At 40.6% G+C, this 13,107-nt stretch overlaps 1 protein-coding gene across 4 annotated transcripts in view; it reads left to right on the top strand.

Moving 5' to 3' along the window:
- The window catches only part of cacnb2a (calcium channel, voltage-dependent, beta 2a), a 48,470-nt gene that overhangs the window by 16,219 nt on the left and 19,144 nt on the right, over positions 1 to 13,107 (top strand). Inside the window, exon 1 of one of the 4 annotated variants that reach the window (XM_028433074.1) lies at positions 5,879 to 6,155. The exons of the other annotated variants lie outside the window; for them this stretch is intronic. Coding sequence (XP_028288875.1) covers positions 6,123 to 6,155 — 33 coding nt within the window. The 5' untranslated portion in view covers positions 5,879 to 6,122. Of the gene's footprint in view, positions 1 to 5,878; positions 6,156 to 13,107 lie in introns of those variants that run through there. 4 annotated transcript variants of the gene reach the window in all.

The following is a 13,107-nucleotide window of genomic DNA, read 5'->3' as shown; positions in this document are numbered from 1 at the left end:
GTGTGTTTGTGTGTGTGTCAGTCTGCGTTGTATAGTAGACAGTGCAACAGATGTTACACTCTGAAATTAAAGCTTAATGTCCAGCCAGCACAAGAAAAACACTTCAGAGCTAATATGACACTGCAGAGCTTAAACACTTGACTCTGTGTGTGTGTCTGTGTGTGTGTCCACTTGTGCCCACGACAGTGTGTGTGTCCGCTTCACTCCACATGAGGCATGACTCTTGCTGCTAGAAGAGCTCTCGAGTACGACCATGTCTCACTTCCTCTCCTCTTAATATCACCTGTGCCAGATGTATTTAGGAGCAGCACAGCAGTCAGTGTTATCCCTTTTTGACTGAGAGGCAGAGAGGTTGGTTTTTTTTTTTATGCCAGGCGTCAGCTGCTTGCACTCCTGGGTCATGGTACTCTGAACAAAAACCAGGGGATTTGCATAATTCATTACAGTCGCTGTGGAGCGGAGAGGCGACACAGGTGTCCTGGGCATTGTGGGAGAACGAGCATGCCTAAGAAGCCAAAGGTAAATAATAAAAAAAACTGAACCTGTCCTTGTTTCTGTATGAGCACTATACTTCTCCATCCAGAGCATGTACTAATAGTTGTGGTTCTTGCTTTTGCATCACTTGTAGGGCTTGTTGTGTAGTTTTGTTTGCTGAGAAGGTGTTGTGTAGTCTGTCTCGTAACATGGGCCTAACATGCTCGAATTGCTCTTAGCATACTTTGCATGTAAGTAGTTTTTTAATCATGGTTTGTTGTGGAACTTGTGTCTTGTGTGTTTTAGACATGCAGACAAACATTGACGATCACAAGGCACTTTTGCAAGTGAAAGACAACCTGTAGGGTCATCTTTCTCTTTCCGTGTGCAGATAACTCAAACGGATCCAGTGAAAGACTGTGTTTAAGAAGCTAATGCCAGTGTGCCATGAAACTGTTAAACGGGTTGGTCGCTTTTATTGTAGCTAGCCATCTGCACTTGTTGGCTGATGTAAAGTTGTTGTCAGCTGAGAAAAGTGATTTATACAATATGGTATTGTTGCTTTGGCTGGGAACGTTTCACCTTTCTCTCACTGAACTGAAGCTACCACTATCTTCCAGGGTATAAAGAACAGCTTTTCACAGCTTCTAACCTTGTTTCATGTCAGTCATTTCTTCTACACTAAATCCTGAATTGGTTGAAAGGCTAAAGCAGATTTAAATCTCCTTACTGAGAGAAGCAATCATTTCAAAGTGAGTGAGGGGATCAAGTGGGCGCAAGCAATCACCCCCGTCGGTGTTATTGTGTGCAGTGTACTATACCCTCCCTTCCGTAAAGATACACAGTATGCAGAGGAGTGTTTGATGACCAAAGCGGATGATCATCTCACCGGATGGCTCAAACAGTTTGACTGTAAAAGTCAGATGCCTCTTGGGCACAGGAGCAAAAATGGCTAAGATGGTGTGTTGAGTTTTTTCTGTGTGTGAGAGAAACTTGAATTGGTGAGAATTAATTTATACAACTTAAAACAGAAATGAACATTAAGGCACTCTGGGTCCAATTATTATTATATATTTTTTTGTTTTTGATAGAGGTTTTTGTGTATTCCTGTGCTTATCTTTAGAAAATAAGTAATGCAAAGAATTTTTTTTCTTGACATTTTGTGCTGCTTAGGGTTATGTAATGGTTAAAGCTATATTAGCAATTGATCATGTCTCTATGGGAAATGTGTAGTAAACTGCTGCGTCAGCTGTGTGGAGCCTTTTTGTGGCTGTCCTCACAAATGCTGTGCAAAACTCTGTCTAGCACTATATAGTGTATATATATGTATGGTATCAGTAGGGAATACTGGGCTTCTTATCAGACATACCCGGTATATGTAGCAAAGTTAATGTCTGAAATGTCCTTACTACTAATTTGATGGCTAGACCCTCTGTCCAAACATTGTCCAGCATACTCCACACAACTTCTGTATTTTGTACTAGTATGTGTGCAGGCTTTTTTTGTGCAGGCTGTATATAGTAAGTGTCACCCCTCTGTCTGTGTTTTCCTGACCTATGCGTGACTCTATTGGTCACAACGGTCCCAGCTTGTTGGCTGAAGAGTTTTTCCTATGACTCCATGTGGAACAGCCGATGTGTTGATGTGTTCAGCGAGCGTGAAGTGACTCGGTTAGCACCACACGTTGCACTGCTGTCGCCGAACATTGTACAGTTGTACATGTCAGCGCTTCATAAAGTGTTTGCTTTGCTTAGCTCTCCACAAAGTCTGAGCTCATGATCTTCATTCCCTTGGGCATGCTTGACAGGCTTCCTTTGTCTCCACGGGCTAAACACATCTTGGGATGGGTAAGCTTGATTTGACTGTTTACTTTTAGTGGGGATAAGATTGATTCAGCTTGAACTTTCCTGCTCTCTGTATTTCCCAAATGGCATGAGTTTGTTTGAGCTAAGAAATGCATTTTTTAAGAAGCTGGCCTCATTTGCATGATGAGTATGCGCAGGTTCAGTGCTATTCTCAGGTTTGGTACACATGCTAGCGGGATGCCCTAAGGTGGAGTGAAGGAAACAGCAGTCGAGCTCTCAAGTTGCTCCGAGAGGCAACAGGAAACAGAACAGCTGTGGCTTCTATTTCTCTTCTTATCCTCCACCTCCATCACTTTTTCATACTCCATCTTTTTTTTCCTTCTCTGTCTGCCTGCTTTGTTCCTCTTTTTCTTTCTTTTACTGTCTGTAATTAGAGATGGTCCTGGGGCTCAAGTGGCCTGGCGTGTGCTGTAGCTAGGTAACCTCAGTCAGATTCTGGCTGCTGGCCCCGGGGATTTCATTAGATGTGAATCACAGTCACATCAGGCACAGCATGGATTCACCAGCCTGATCTGGATAATTTGCATCAGCATCAGTGCAATCCCACTTTAGGTCCATTAATCCTTGATTTTTTTAAACTGGTCTAGTCAAAGAAAACATTTGAGAAATTACCGCAACTCTTTAACTAATTTAACTAAAATTTCTCATTTAACAGAATGACACAATATTAGCAAGCTTATTGACATCACTTTCTCTGGAATTATTTGGACCAAATACATGTTCATCACACATGAAACAAAGTGGATCTGGCGGCCTTTATTAGGTTAGGTAAAAGTTAAACTATTGTCTCTAGTACAGATTCCTGACCGTAAAGGGTTACTGTATAATCTGAATGAAGAGCCATACCTGCTAAATAAGTTATTGTTAAATTAGGGTAAAATAACGTTGTTCAGTGGTACAAACCCGGGGGATATTCTGTTCCAGGCAAAATGAAAGATTTATCTAAAAGCAATTGAAAGCCTCTTGGAGAGTTTCATTTGTGTAATAGCATTCTTGGCACAGCTAAACCCTGCTTTGGTGGGGCCATTGACCACTGACATTTCCTCAGTGATCTAATTGTAGTGTATTTTAGCCCATTAGTGGTCTTTTTAGGTTTACTAAATGTCATTGTGTGGCCTGTTATAGGGGCATGTATGACAGAAAAAAAACACTGCTGATGTTGTTTTTTAATGCATTACGTCAATAAATTGATTTTTTTTTTTATCACTGTACAGCAGGTGTTGAGAGGTTTGTTTTAGACTTTAATCGTGAATGGTGGCCACTGTGCAGTGCACACTAGCATGAAACTGTCAGGCACCTGTGTCCACTCCTGATTTTGTCTGGTGCCTCTGGAGACTGTCCTATTACTGAAAGTACGCAGGTGTGATCGCTGAAATGTTGTGGGACAATGGGGACTGAGCTGCTCGCTAACGGTAAATGACTCTGTCAGTTTTGGGGTTTTTCTCTTGAGGCCGAGGAGGGATTGTGATTCTTTCTTTCATCTGGTGTTTTTTTTGGATAAATGATCACAATATGTTAGGGCAGAGAGCTCCATACTGTACAAGGTGACTTATTAGTTAGCACATGATGAAAGGAAACAACTATTGGCAGTGTCTTTTTTCCAATGTGTAACACATTGGAATGTTTTATTGATTCCACCTCGTGGTCCAATTACTGTATGCTGGTTTTGTAACCTATCCTTGTTGGCCTTTGTGTGCCTGTCAATGTGAATGCCTGCTGACGTCATTGTGTGCATGTATACGAATCGATAAGCCAAAGGCAACGCTGACACTCATTTCCCAGCTCTGTCAAATCCCATTCAGAGAGCACATTCAGGGAGAGCCGATGTTTTTGTTTATACTAAAATATATAATACTGTATTAATTAGACATTCCTAAATGGATGGCCTCATGGCAGGAGTTTTTAGTCATTTTTGTCCATTAATGAGTAATATCATGCATTCACCATTTTTTTTACTTCACAAACAAAAGTCATTTTTAGTGCACACCAGATCACACTTCACAATCAAATGTCATCACGCTCAGCATGTTGAGGTTTTTGCCTCCAGGCCAAACCTAATTAGAGTCTGCTTTTCACCTTCATATACCTTGACCTCATGTTGCTTCCACAGGACATGGATTGGACTACAATACACTATGTTAACATAGTGTGCTGTACAAAAAATGAAGTTGATTCATCAAGCAGTGCCATTAGGGTGGCATGTGATCATTCAAAGTGATCCTAAAGTATGAGGAAGTCATAAAAACATTTCTTTAATGACCAGGACAACAAGGAATTCACATAAGGGAGTAAAGAATAGCATTTCAGTGTGTGTGTGTGTATTTAACACTGTAATTTAGATTTAGATTTAGTTCTGCCCCCACAAATGGACCAAGAATTGAAACCATTGTTGTGGTGAGATGAGGATAACTATCACACAGTCTGTCACGTGCCGAGCACACACCCTGGATGATAATCCGCAGAAAGGGGTTAACCCTGATCACACACAATATAATCTAGGATTTAGGCCGGCCTGCCCAGAAAACATTTTCACTCCACTCTACACAAAAAAATCTGTGTTTTTACCAAAATGTCGAACAAAGCTCAGAGCTTGTATGATATTACCGGTTGACATAAAATGGAACAACTGTTTATTCAGTTCTCATCTGTACTGCTCAGTTTGTGCCTTTTTCCAGTGACTTAGCTGCATTCCTCTGTTGTTGCTCCTGTTTTATGACAGGAAAATGTAGTTATTTTTTCATGCCGCGAACACATGACTAAGCTTTTGACTCATGTTTTACCACTATGAGAATATTTAAAATGTCAGTCTACATGAGCTCTGACGTAACAGCAGTCTGATTACAGAGCACATGGTCCCAGCTCCAGTGCCTCTGATGTCAGATTTTAAAGAGATGGATCTGGGGTGTGTTTCTCTCAAGTAACCGCTGCAGTTTTACAGTTTTTAGATGCATACCAGATGCAATCTGTCACTTGATTACTTAAACATCTTTTATATGGCTTTAATTTTATGGATGTAAGAGTTAATTGTCTGCTGTGCTAAAAAAATCTTTGTCCTACTTTTAGGTAAAGTTAAACACAAGCATGATTGTGTGCTATGAAATGACCAGACGGAAAGTTTCAATGGCTTTTGTCCCGTCAGTGATGAAAGCAAATATGGCATTTTGTTGATGTAGTGAAGATAATTACTTCCTGACGTTTCGGTCTCAGCAACATGTGTTGAGACTATACGTGGAGTCCTGTCCTTTACCCTTCCTCTCTGCCGAGTCTAACCTCTTGAAGGCAAAGTGGAACACATGTAAATTTCCCAGATCACACACTCACATACAGACATAAAAAGCTTCTGCAGCTGCTTTTGGTGCTTTCTGGAATTTTTAGGCCGGCCCCATTGGCCGGAGATCTTACTTCCTAACTAGCTGTGTGTGTGAGACAGCGAGAGAGAGAGAGAGTGTGTGTGGGAGGGGAGAGGGGCAGGGGGGCTTGTTTTTGGGGCTGGAGAATGGTCGTGGTGCTCTGAAGGAGTGTTCTCCCAGCGTGGGAAAGACGGTTGTCTTTTCTCTGCCTCTCAGGGACAAAAGTAGGCCACAGAAGAGTTGAGAAAAGCTAACTTTCTGCTCTAGCTCCAACTTTCTTTGCACAGGCTACAGAGGCAAAGTTGTTCCCCTCTGGAGCTAGGGAATTTGTAGTCGTGCTGGTTGGAGTTCCTGTGCTCCGAAAGAAGATGGGCAGCAGCTGAGGAGATTTTCTCCCAGCCTGGCCGAGCAGCACGGAGTCGATAGGGCAGAAATGTATCACTCTGGCAGTGAGGACTCAGATCTGGTAAGTTTATATAAACATGCTTTCTGCAGCTCAGACTCTATCCTGTAAAACTTTTTTGAACCTCTGTATGCTTTGAACAAAGAGAAAGGGTTTAGACTGCATTAGAATGGAGGTTAGTGGTGCAGGATTTAAAGAGGCATAATCATACATTTCCCACTTTTTCATTTTGTCACTTTTCTCGAAAGTTAGTATGAGCCTTTCCAGATATGCACAAGATGACTCTCTTGTAGTGTGCTGTATTGAGACAAAGAGGCTTATATGAGCACCGCTGCATAAGCTTGAAGTGGGGAGATGAGACGGTGGTTAACAAATGTAGAGGAAAAGAAAGTAAACAGTTGGAATGAGTTTGGCTTTTATGTAAATTGACTGGTTGAGACTACAAATCTTTAAAGGGTTGTCTCAGCCACAACTGAAGATCTCTGTAGTTTTGACTTCCTTTCTGTAGCAAGGTTTGAGCCCTGTGTGTGTAAATGAGTGGATTTCATGTGTATGAAAGAATCTAGCTAGCTAGCATTTAAGATATTTCCTGTTCTGGTTGTGTGTTTGTGTCTGCATGGTGTTGAAGTTCACACACACACACTACTAGACATTGTTCAAAACCTGTGGAGATGACAAACTTGTAAAAAACATGCTAATTTTATCAGATTAGATTTTTGTTTTATTTGAAAGCTACACACAAAGTAACCAGATTCAAGATAAAAGTTATTATAACAAACACTCCATACACGCCACTCCATACCATTGGTACAACCTACAGCCATTCTGTAAGACAGTCTAACAGTGGCTAAGACCAGACTAATTAAAGCTCTTAATTTATGTATTATTCAGTGCTACATTACGCAAACGTCTGTTGTGTGCATGCTCTGTTTTTGCAGCTCATTTGTATGTGTGTCTATAGCTGGTTGCTGTTCGTTTGGGTTTTGGAAAAACCATTTATTCACATACACAGAAGCTCTTGTTTGATTATATAAGGAGTGTGTTCATGAGCTGCACTTTAAAGTGTGACTGGTCTCTGCAGCTGCATCCACTTGGCTTGGCTCACTGAGTTTACTGATACCGACTGTATCTTGTCAGTCTGTGTGTTTCAGTGTCAGTGTGTTAATATCTGTCTGTCACTGAGAGCTGTGTGTTAACATGGATGATTATCAAGTGGTTCTCAAGGAATAAAAAGCAGGTCAGATGTGTGAGTTGAGAGAAAAAGACATGGTACAACACTGTTTAACACGTTTTGGGGGTGATGTTTTAGGAACTGCAGAATACTATTAGCATTGTTGTCCCTGTTAAAGCACTTGTAGTTCTTAAAAGTCATTATAGAGGCTGTGCTTGGAAGCCGAACTGCAGCAAAAGGCTAATGCAAGACCACCTCAGCTGTTCAGCCTACGTTTCTGTCAACATTATGGTAAAAAGAATTATAGACTGTATAAAAACAATGCAGCTAATGCTTCTTCCTGTGGTCTGCTGTGTCTGAGGGCGGACTAGATGCTACATTGACTCATTAACAGATCTAGTGGTACAAAGTGGTATTACATAGTACCGTGGCCCAAGAATTGCTGGTCAGTATGCGGACTTTGTACTCGATAACATACTACACAGACATCATTGCTGTCTCATCATTCCTTTGGTTTCTGATGATTTAATTTGACTTTTTCTTGTTTCAATACTGAAACAACAGAAATAGCTTTAAGCCATATCTTTTCCGTATTGTAACACTCTGTACTTTATTAGTCAACAAAAAAATACCTTTGTTGGCTTACTTTCCTAGTTGTGATTAAAATACATTATGTTCCGTTTTTGTTTTTTATTTATCACAGAAATATGGGGGAAATACCCGTGTGTCTTTTGGCAACAAGATCAGTTTTTCATGAATTACTTTTATTTGGCCAGAAATGGATCCAGGATATATAATTTATCAATGTACGAAATAAAATAAATGAGGCTGCAATCATTTTAGTTGTGAGTCTCAGCTGTGGAATGGTTTGTTTTGCCCCACTGAAGATGTTAAGCAGCTCGTTCTACTCTCTGAGCCAGTTCTCATCAATCATCCACAGCCTGCTTCATACACCAGGAAACTGCCAGGATCTTGATGATGCCAGCATAAAATTGCAGCACAGAGCGACCCCCAGTCTTTCTCACCGTATCCCCTTGATCAGCCATCATCCTGTTATGGTGCTGCTGTGTTTCCACAGAGAGGGAATGAGCAGTTAGATAAACTAGACCTCGCTGTTAGGGGATTCACTGTTAATGAGAGCAATGCCTCTCAGAGGACTTTTGCTGCTGGTTGCAGGTAATATTTACTGCAGGAAAAGGATTAGCACATAATTTGCAGTTATAGGAGACCCCTCACCCTGCATTTGTCTTGCTGTAGTGTTGCAGGAACGACTCTACTTGAACGGCAAAAGCAGAAGAATTGAAGCAAATGTCCAAACAGTACATGTCCGAATTGTCCACAGGTATAGAATAACATGTGATAAGAAATGATCAGTATGTGTTCATGGGATACTATTGTAACAGTACAAATTCTCAAGTCACCAATATTGTGTGCCAGAAGCAAAATGAGTGATTTTTATCCAATTTTAGGTTTTTGTAATGAAAATGTTCACTTTTCGAGGCAGCTGGATTCTTCTATTGTCAATTCTGGCTTGTTAGGCTCCAGCTACTGTGCTTGTCTGACACAGGTAGTTCAGTCCAATCAGCATCATGTTGGGAAGTATTGTCAATTTTGTGTGTGTGTTGTGAAGATTAAACCCAGCTTTATTTTTTTGCTATTATTACAGATGTTTTAAGGCTGTAAAACCCCTCACTACACACTTCATACACTTTTTTTCAGACAGGCATGAACATTTTCACACTTTTCTCTCTTGTTTAAACACTCTCAATGAAACCAAAGGTTAAAACCTGTTTTCAGTACGAATTCTGCACTGTACAGGAGAAACGGCACGGAGGAGATTAATTGACAATGGTCTACAGCCAATCAGGACACGGAACACAATGCGCTAATTGCTAATTGCACAAAAAAATCCGCGACACTGCAAGGCAGCATAAGGTGAACCACGTTATAGCGAGGGACCACTGTATTAGGCATGATAGTCAGATAAAGAAGGTCATTACTTTTGGAAAGAAAGTTTAGTACATGTATCAATTATTAAGTACTTGGCGAATTTACAGTTGTTTTTCTTTTAGTTTCTCTTTTTTATATTCTCCTTTTCATTTCAATTTTGCGAATTTTGTCTTTATACTTGTAAATAACAGCATGTTCATAAGTCCTGGTGCCGCATGGCTTCATGCTAAGTTTCTGGCTATCCTTTCATAATGGCATGCTCTAGCATTCTGTCATGTGATCGACAGCCAATGGGTCCATCACCTCGATAAGATGATGCACTTATCTAATGCACTGGCACATGGAATGCTGGGTAAACACTTTTTTCATAGGCCAGTCAGTGTCACCTTGGCGTCCATGCAGCCAATCCTTCCTTTGCCATGCCAGGGAGATCACTACTCCTCCCCTCTTACCCATTTCTCTTGGATACACTTTTTTTTTTTACATTTTATTTTTTGTTTCTGTACAGACATACTGTTTCTCTTTCACTTTCTCACTCACTTGGTATTCTTTCCTTTGTTCTGTACTGATTATCAGTAACCATTCCTTGTAGCAGTCAAACATCTCTCACACTTGGCTGTCATGTCTGCTCCCATTGTCTCAGTTTGACGAAAGAGACGCTGTTTGTTGAAAGATGATTTAATTGACTTTGTGTTGCGCTGAGTGAAGTGGCAGTGATGGACAGATGGCTGGGAAAAGAGGCTTTGGTTCCAGCCAAGAGTGAGTCATGCCAAGCTTGAAACTGCAAGCACACTCACTCAGCCCATTGTCAGCCCGCTGCAGTCAGCTACAGTCCGTCAGCCAGAACCGTAGATGGCTTGGCACCAGCAGTAATCTTCATTCTTCAATCATGATGCGGGATGTGAAGTATACTGTGGAGTCTGACCACACTGCCTCATTAATTTTCGATTTTTGGCTGTTTGCTTTTCTGAATTTTGAGATGAGCTTTGTGTGTTAAGAGTTTAGGTTAAATTGGTCCTAAGTACAATAAGCTGGTTTGTTAGGTAACTATAAATGCATACATGTGAATACTACTAAGCATGTCTCAGGCTGTTTTCACAGTTGGCAGATTTGGTTTTACTAAAATGATTTACTAACTACACATTTTACTAAAAACAAGTGAGGACACTGCACGGTGCACGCCAACCACCAGACTAAAACACTTGAAAAAGTTGGGTTTTGGTTTTTAATAGCTTGAAAGAGCTTCTCAGAGGGACATGTTGGCAGTGTGAACACATCTGATAAGGTGGCCTGCACTAGAAATTTAGGTGCAAAACTTAGCCTCAGTGTACTCCTGATTAGTTAAACTTTTTTTTTTGTTTTACAGATGTGGGTTAGGTCACTCCACACCTCAGATCTTTTACCTGAAATATCACAATGTAATGTAATATAATAGAAGTGGTCCTTAAATGAGGTCTAAGATGTATGTGACACCTATAATATAAAGATAGAAAAAAGAAAGTATAAAGATAAAAAGTGTACCAACAGTTAATGTTTGTGCTGTAACTCTGGATGTGCAGACAACCAGCTGGATCTATTTCAATTGCATTCTGAGTTGATGCAAACTACATGAGTCAGCCAAATCTACTGGAAATCCTGAATAAGATAAGAATTGTGAAGAAATGGAAGAAGGTGAAATTAAGTTCAAACAGGAAAGAAAGAAGTTTTAGGTTTTAGGTCATCAGTTTGGACACAAGTAGTAAAGTCACAGTGACAAAAACTGATTACTGATTCAGTAAGAATTCAAATTAAATGAGGTAAGGACCATGAGAGTACTATATAGCTCACAACTGCTGCTTTTTTTCTGCACGGCTGCAGCTCTCAGCATTTTTATAGCCAACATATAGAGGTAGTAATAATGGCTAAAAATGAAAATGCTTTCAGATCATGTAGCGATTCCCTGGTGTAACCTTATCTGCTATAAGTGATCCTGTCAGATATAAGAGCCAGCATCAAGCGACTGAGCCTCCTTTTTTCAATGAGGCTATTACCACTGTGATTCATATGTTCTAATGTAATGATCACTGTGCCATCCCTGCATGTAGAGGTCCTTGGTGGTCTTACTGCAAGGACCTCTGTCTAAATAAATCAATAAAGGCAGTATGGAGACCACAGCACCATTGCCCTTTCAATTCCCCTCTTCATCTCTTTCTCTGACTGCTGCATGAAAAACAGCCTCCTCTCACACACTGCGCTGCTGTTCTATTCTACCATGCCTCCCAAGGTTGCCAGTAGAAATAGCATTCTACGTTTTAAAAATGTGTATGTATTTGGCCTTAAAACATGTAACCTGATGAATGCAGAAGTTTGGAAGTCATTAGAATTTATCCTGTCTCTAAATTTAATCCAAAAGTTGGGAAAATATATCGCTCAAAACCACAAATCGTTCTTGTGTTAGCATCAGATAAAATGAAATAAAATATAAAATAAGAAAACACTGCAGCTTCCTACAGCTATGCCACCAACTTGGAATTGCCCAGTATCTTCTTTTTGCTTGATTAACATGTGATTTGTGGCTGTTTCTGGATCATCAAAGAGTGAAAAGGTTAGCAGAAGGAGCATCATGTAAACAAAAAAATGTTTCCAGGAGTCTTGCTGAGATGGGTTTTAGCAGGGCACTGAATTTCAGCAACAACTAAGCTACGTTTCTCTGTTTGAGTACCTAATCCTATTGGATCATGCTGTTGTTAAATTATTATTAGTAACCTGTGCGTGGGTGCCACGGTGCTGTCAGTGTCTGCACACCAGCAGGTCTAGAGGTCGTTGTGTCAGGGACCCAGAGGCTCATCCTGTCGTTGTGTGTTTTTGTCAGTGATGCCATCACAGTGCAGCTTTCACAGCTTCACCGGCCTCCTCTCCAGGCTCCATGGCTTCATGTTCAGAGCATCTGTGCCCTGCCCTTAGAGCTCTAGAGGCAATACATTGAAACATATGTGACTCTTGCACAATTTGCATGTACAATTTTTTTGTAACTTTTTTTTTTAAACTGCCATCGTAGCAGTAGTAATTAGAAAATTTGATTAACAAGCTTCAAGTTTCAAATCTTCTCACAGAACGTGTTTGTTTTGCTGCATTTCTGACCTTCTAGTGGTCTCCTCAGTAATTAGACTACATTATAATTTTCTCTTGTCCACAGTTTCAGTCTGTGTTCACAACATAATCTACCTCAGGTAATTGCCTTTCTCGTTAGGCTAATTGATCTTAATGAGCTAAAATCACATTATTCTCCCCCAGCCTTTCCTTTCATGTAAGATATGTCGTTGAGTGCATCTGTTTTGCTAAAAAGACCCCAAGCAGATGTAGCACTGTCATTGATTGGTTATGATAAGCACTACTGATTAGCATGTCATCCTTTGATCTACAGTTAGTGCTCCCTAAGGAGTCACTGCTGCTTATGAACCAACAAGTCCACTTCAACTGCTGGTCCCCTCTGATTGACCCCTGACACCATAACCTCATGACAGGGAGACAGGAGGAGCATCATGAGCATTGCTGCAAAAAGGAACTTTCTGAATAATCCTTCTGCAAGTTTTAGCTTCAGTGTGTCCTTTAAGGGGATGGGACAATTTTAATTAATGCTGTTGTAATTATTCTCATGTGTCCTGGGTGGCTTTGCCGTACTTCACTCACATGAATCAGCGCTCTGATTGAGCTCTCACCTCAGAATCCCTGCTGCTCAGAACTGAATGAAGACAGAGACATTTATAAATATAAATACATAATTCCTTACTCTGTGTTACAGGACACATCCACAGAATCCAGCATTGTCTGTGCATAGTGTAAGCATGAGGATATTGCCATATGCTTATACCATAATTGAGGGTTCCTTTTTCAACTGTTTTAAACAAAGCAGTC

This window comes from Parambassis ranga, chromosome 20 (assembly GCF_900634625.1).
Source record: "Parambassis ranga chromosome 20, fParRan2.1, whole genome shotgun sequence".
In the NCBI taxonomy this organism is placed as follows: Eukaryota; Metazoa; Chordata; class Actinopteri; family Ambassidae; genus Parambassis; species Parambassis ranga.
The sequence above is the reverse complement of the archived record's forward strand: the minus strand, read 5'-3'. Positions and strand labels throughout refer to the sequence as shown.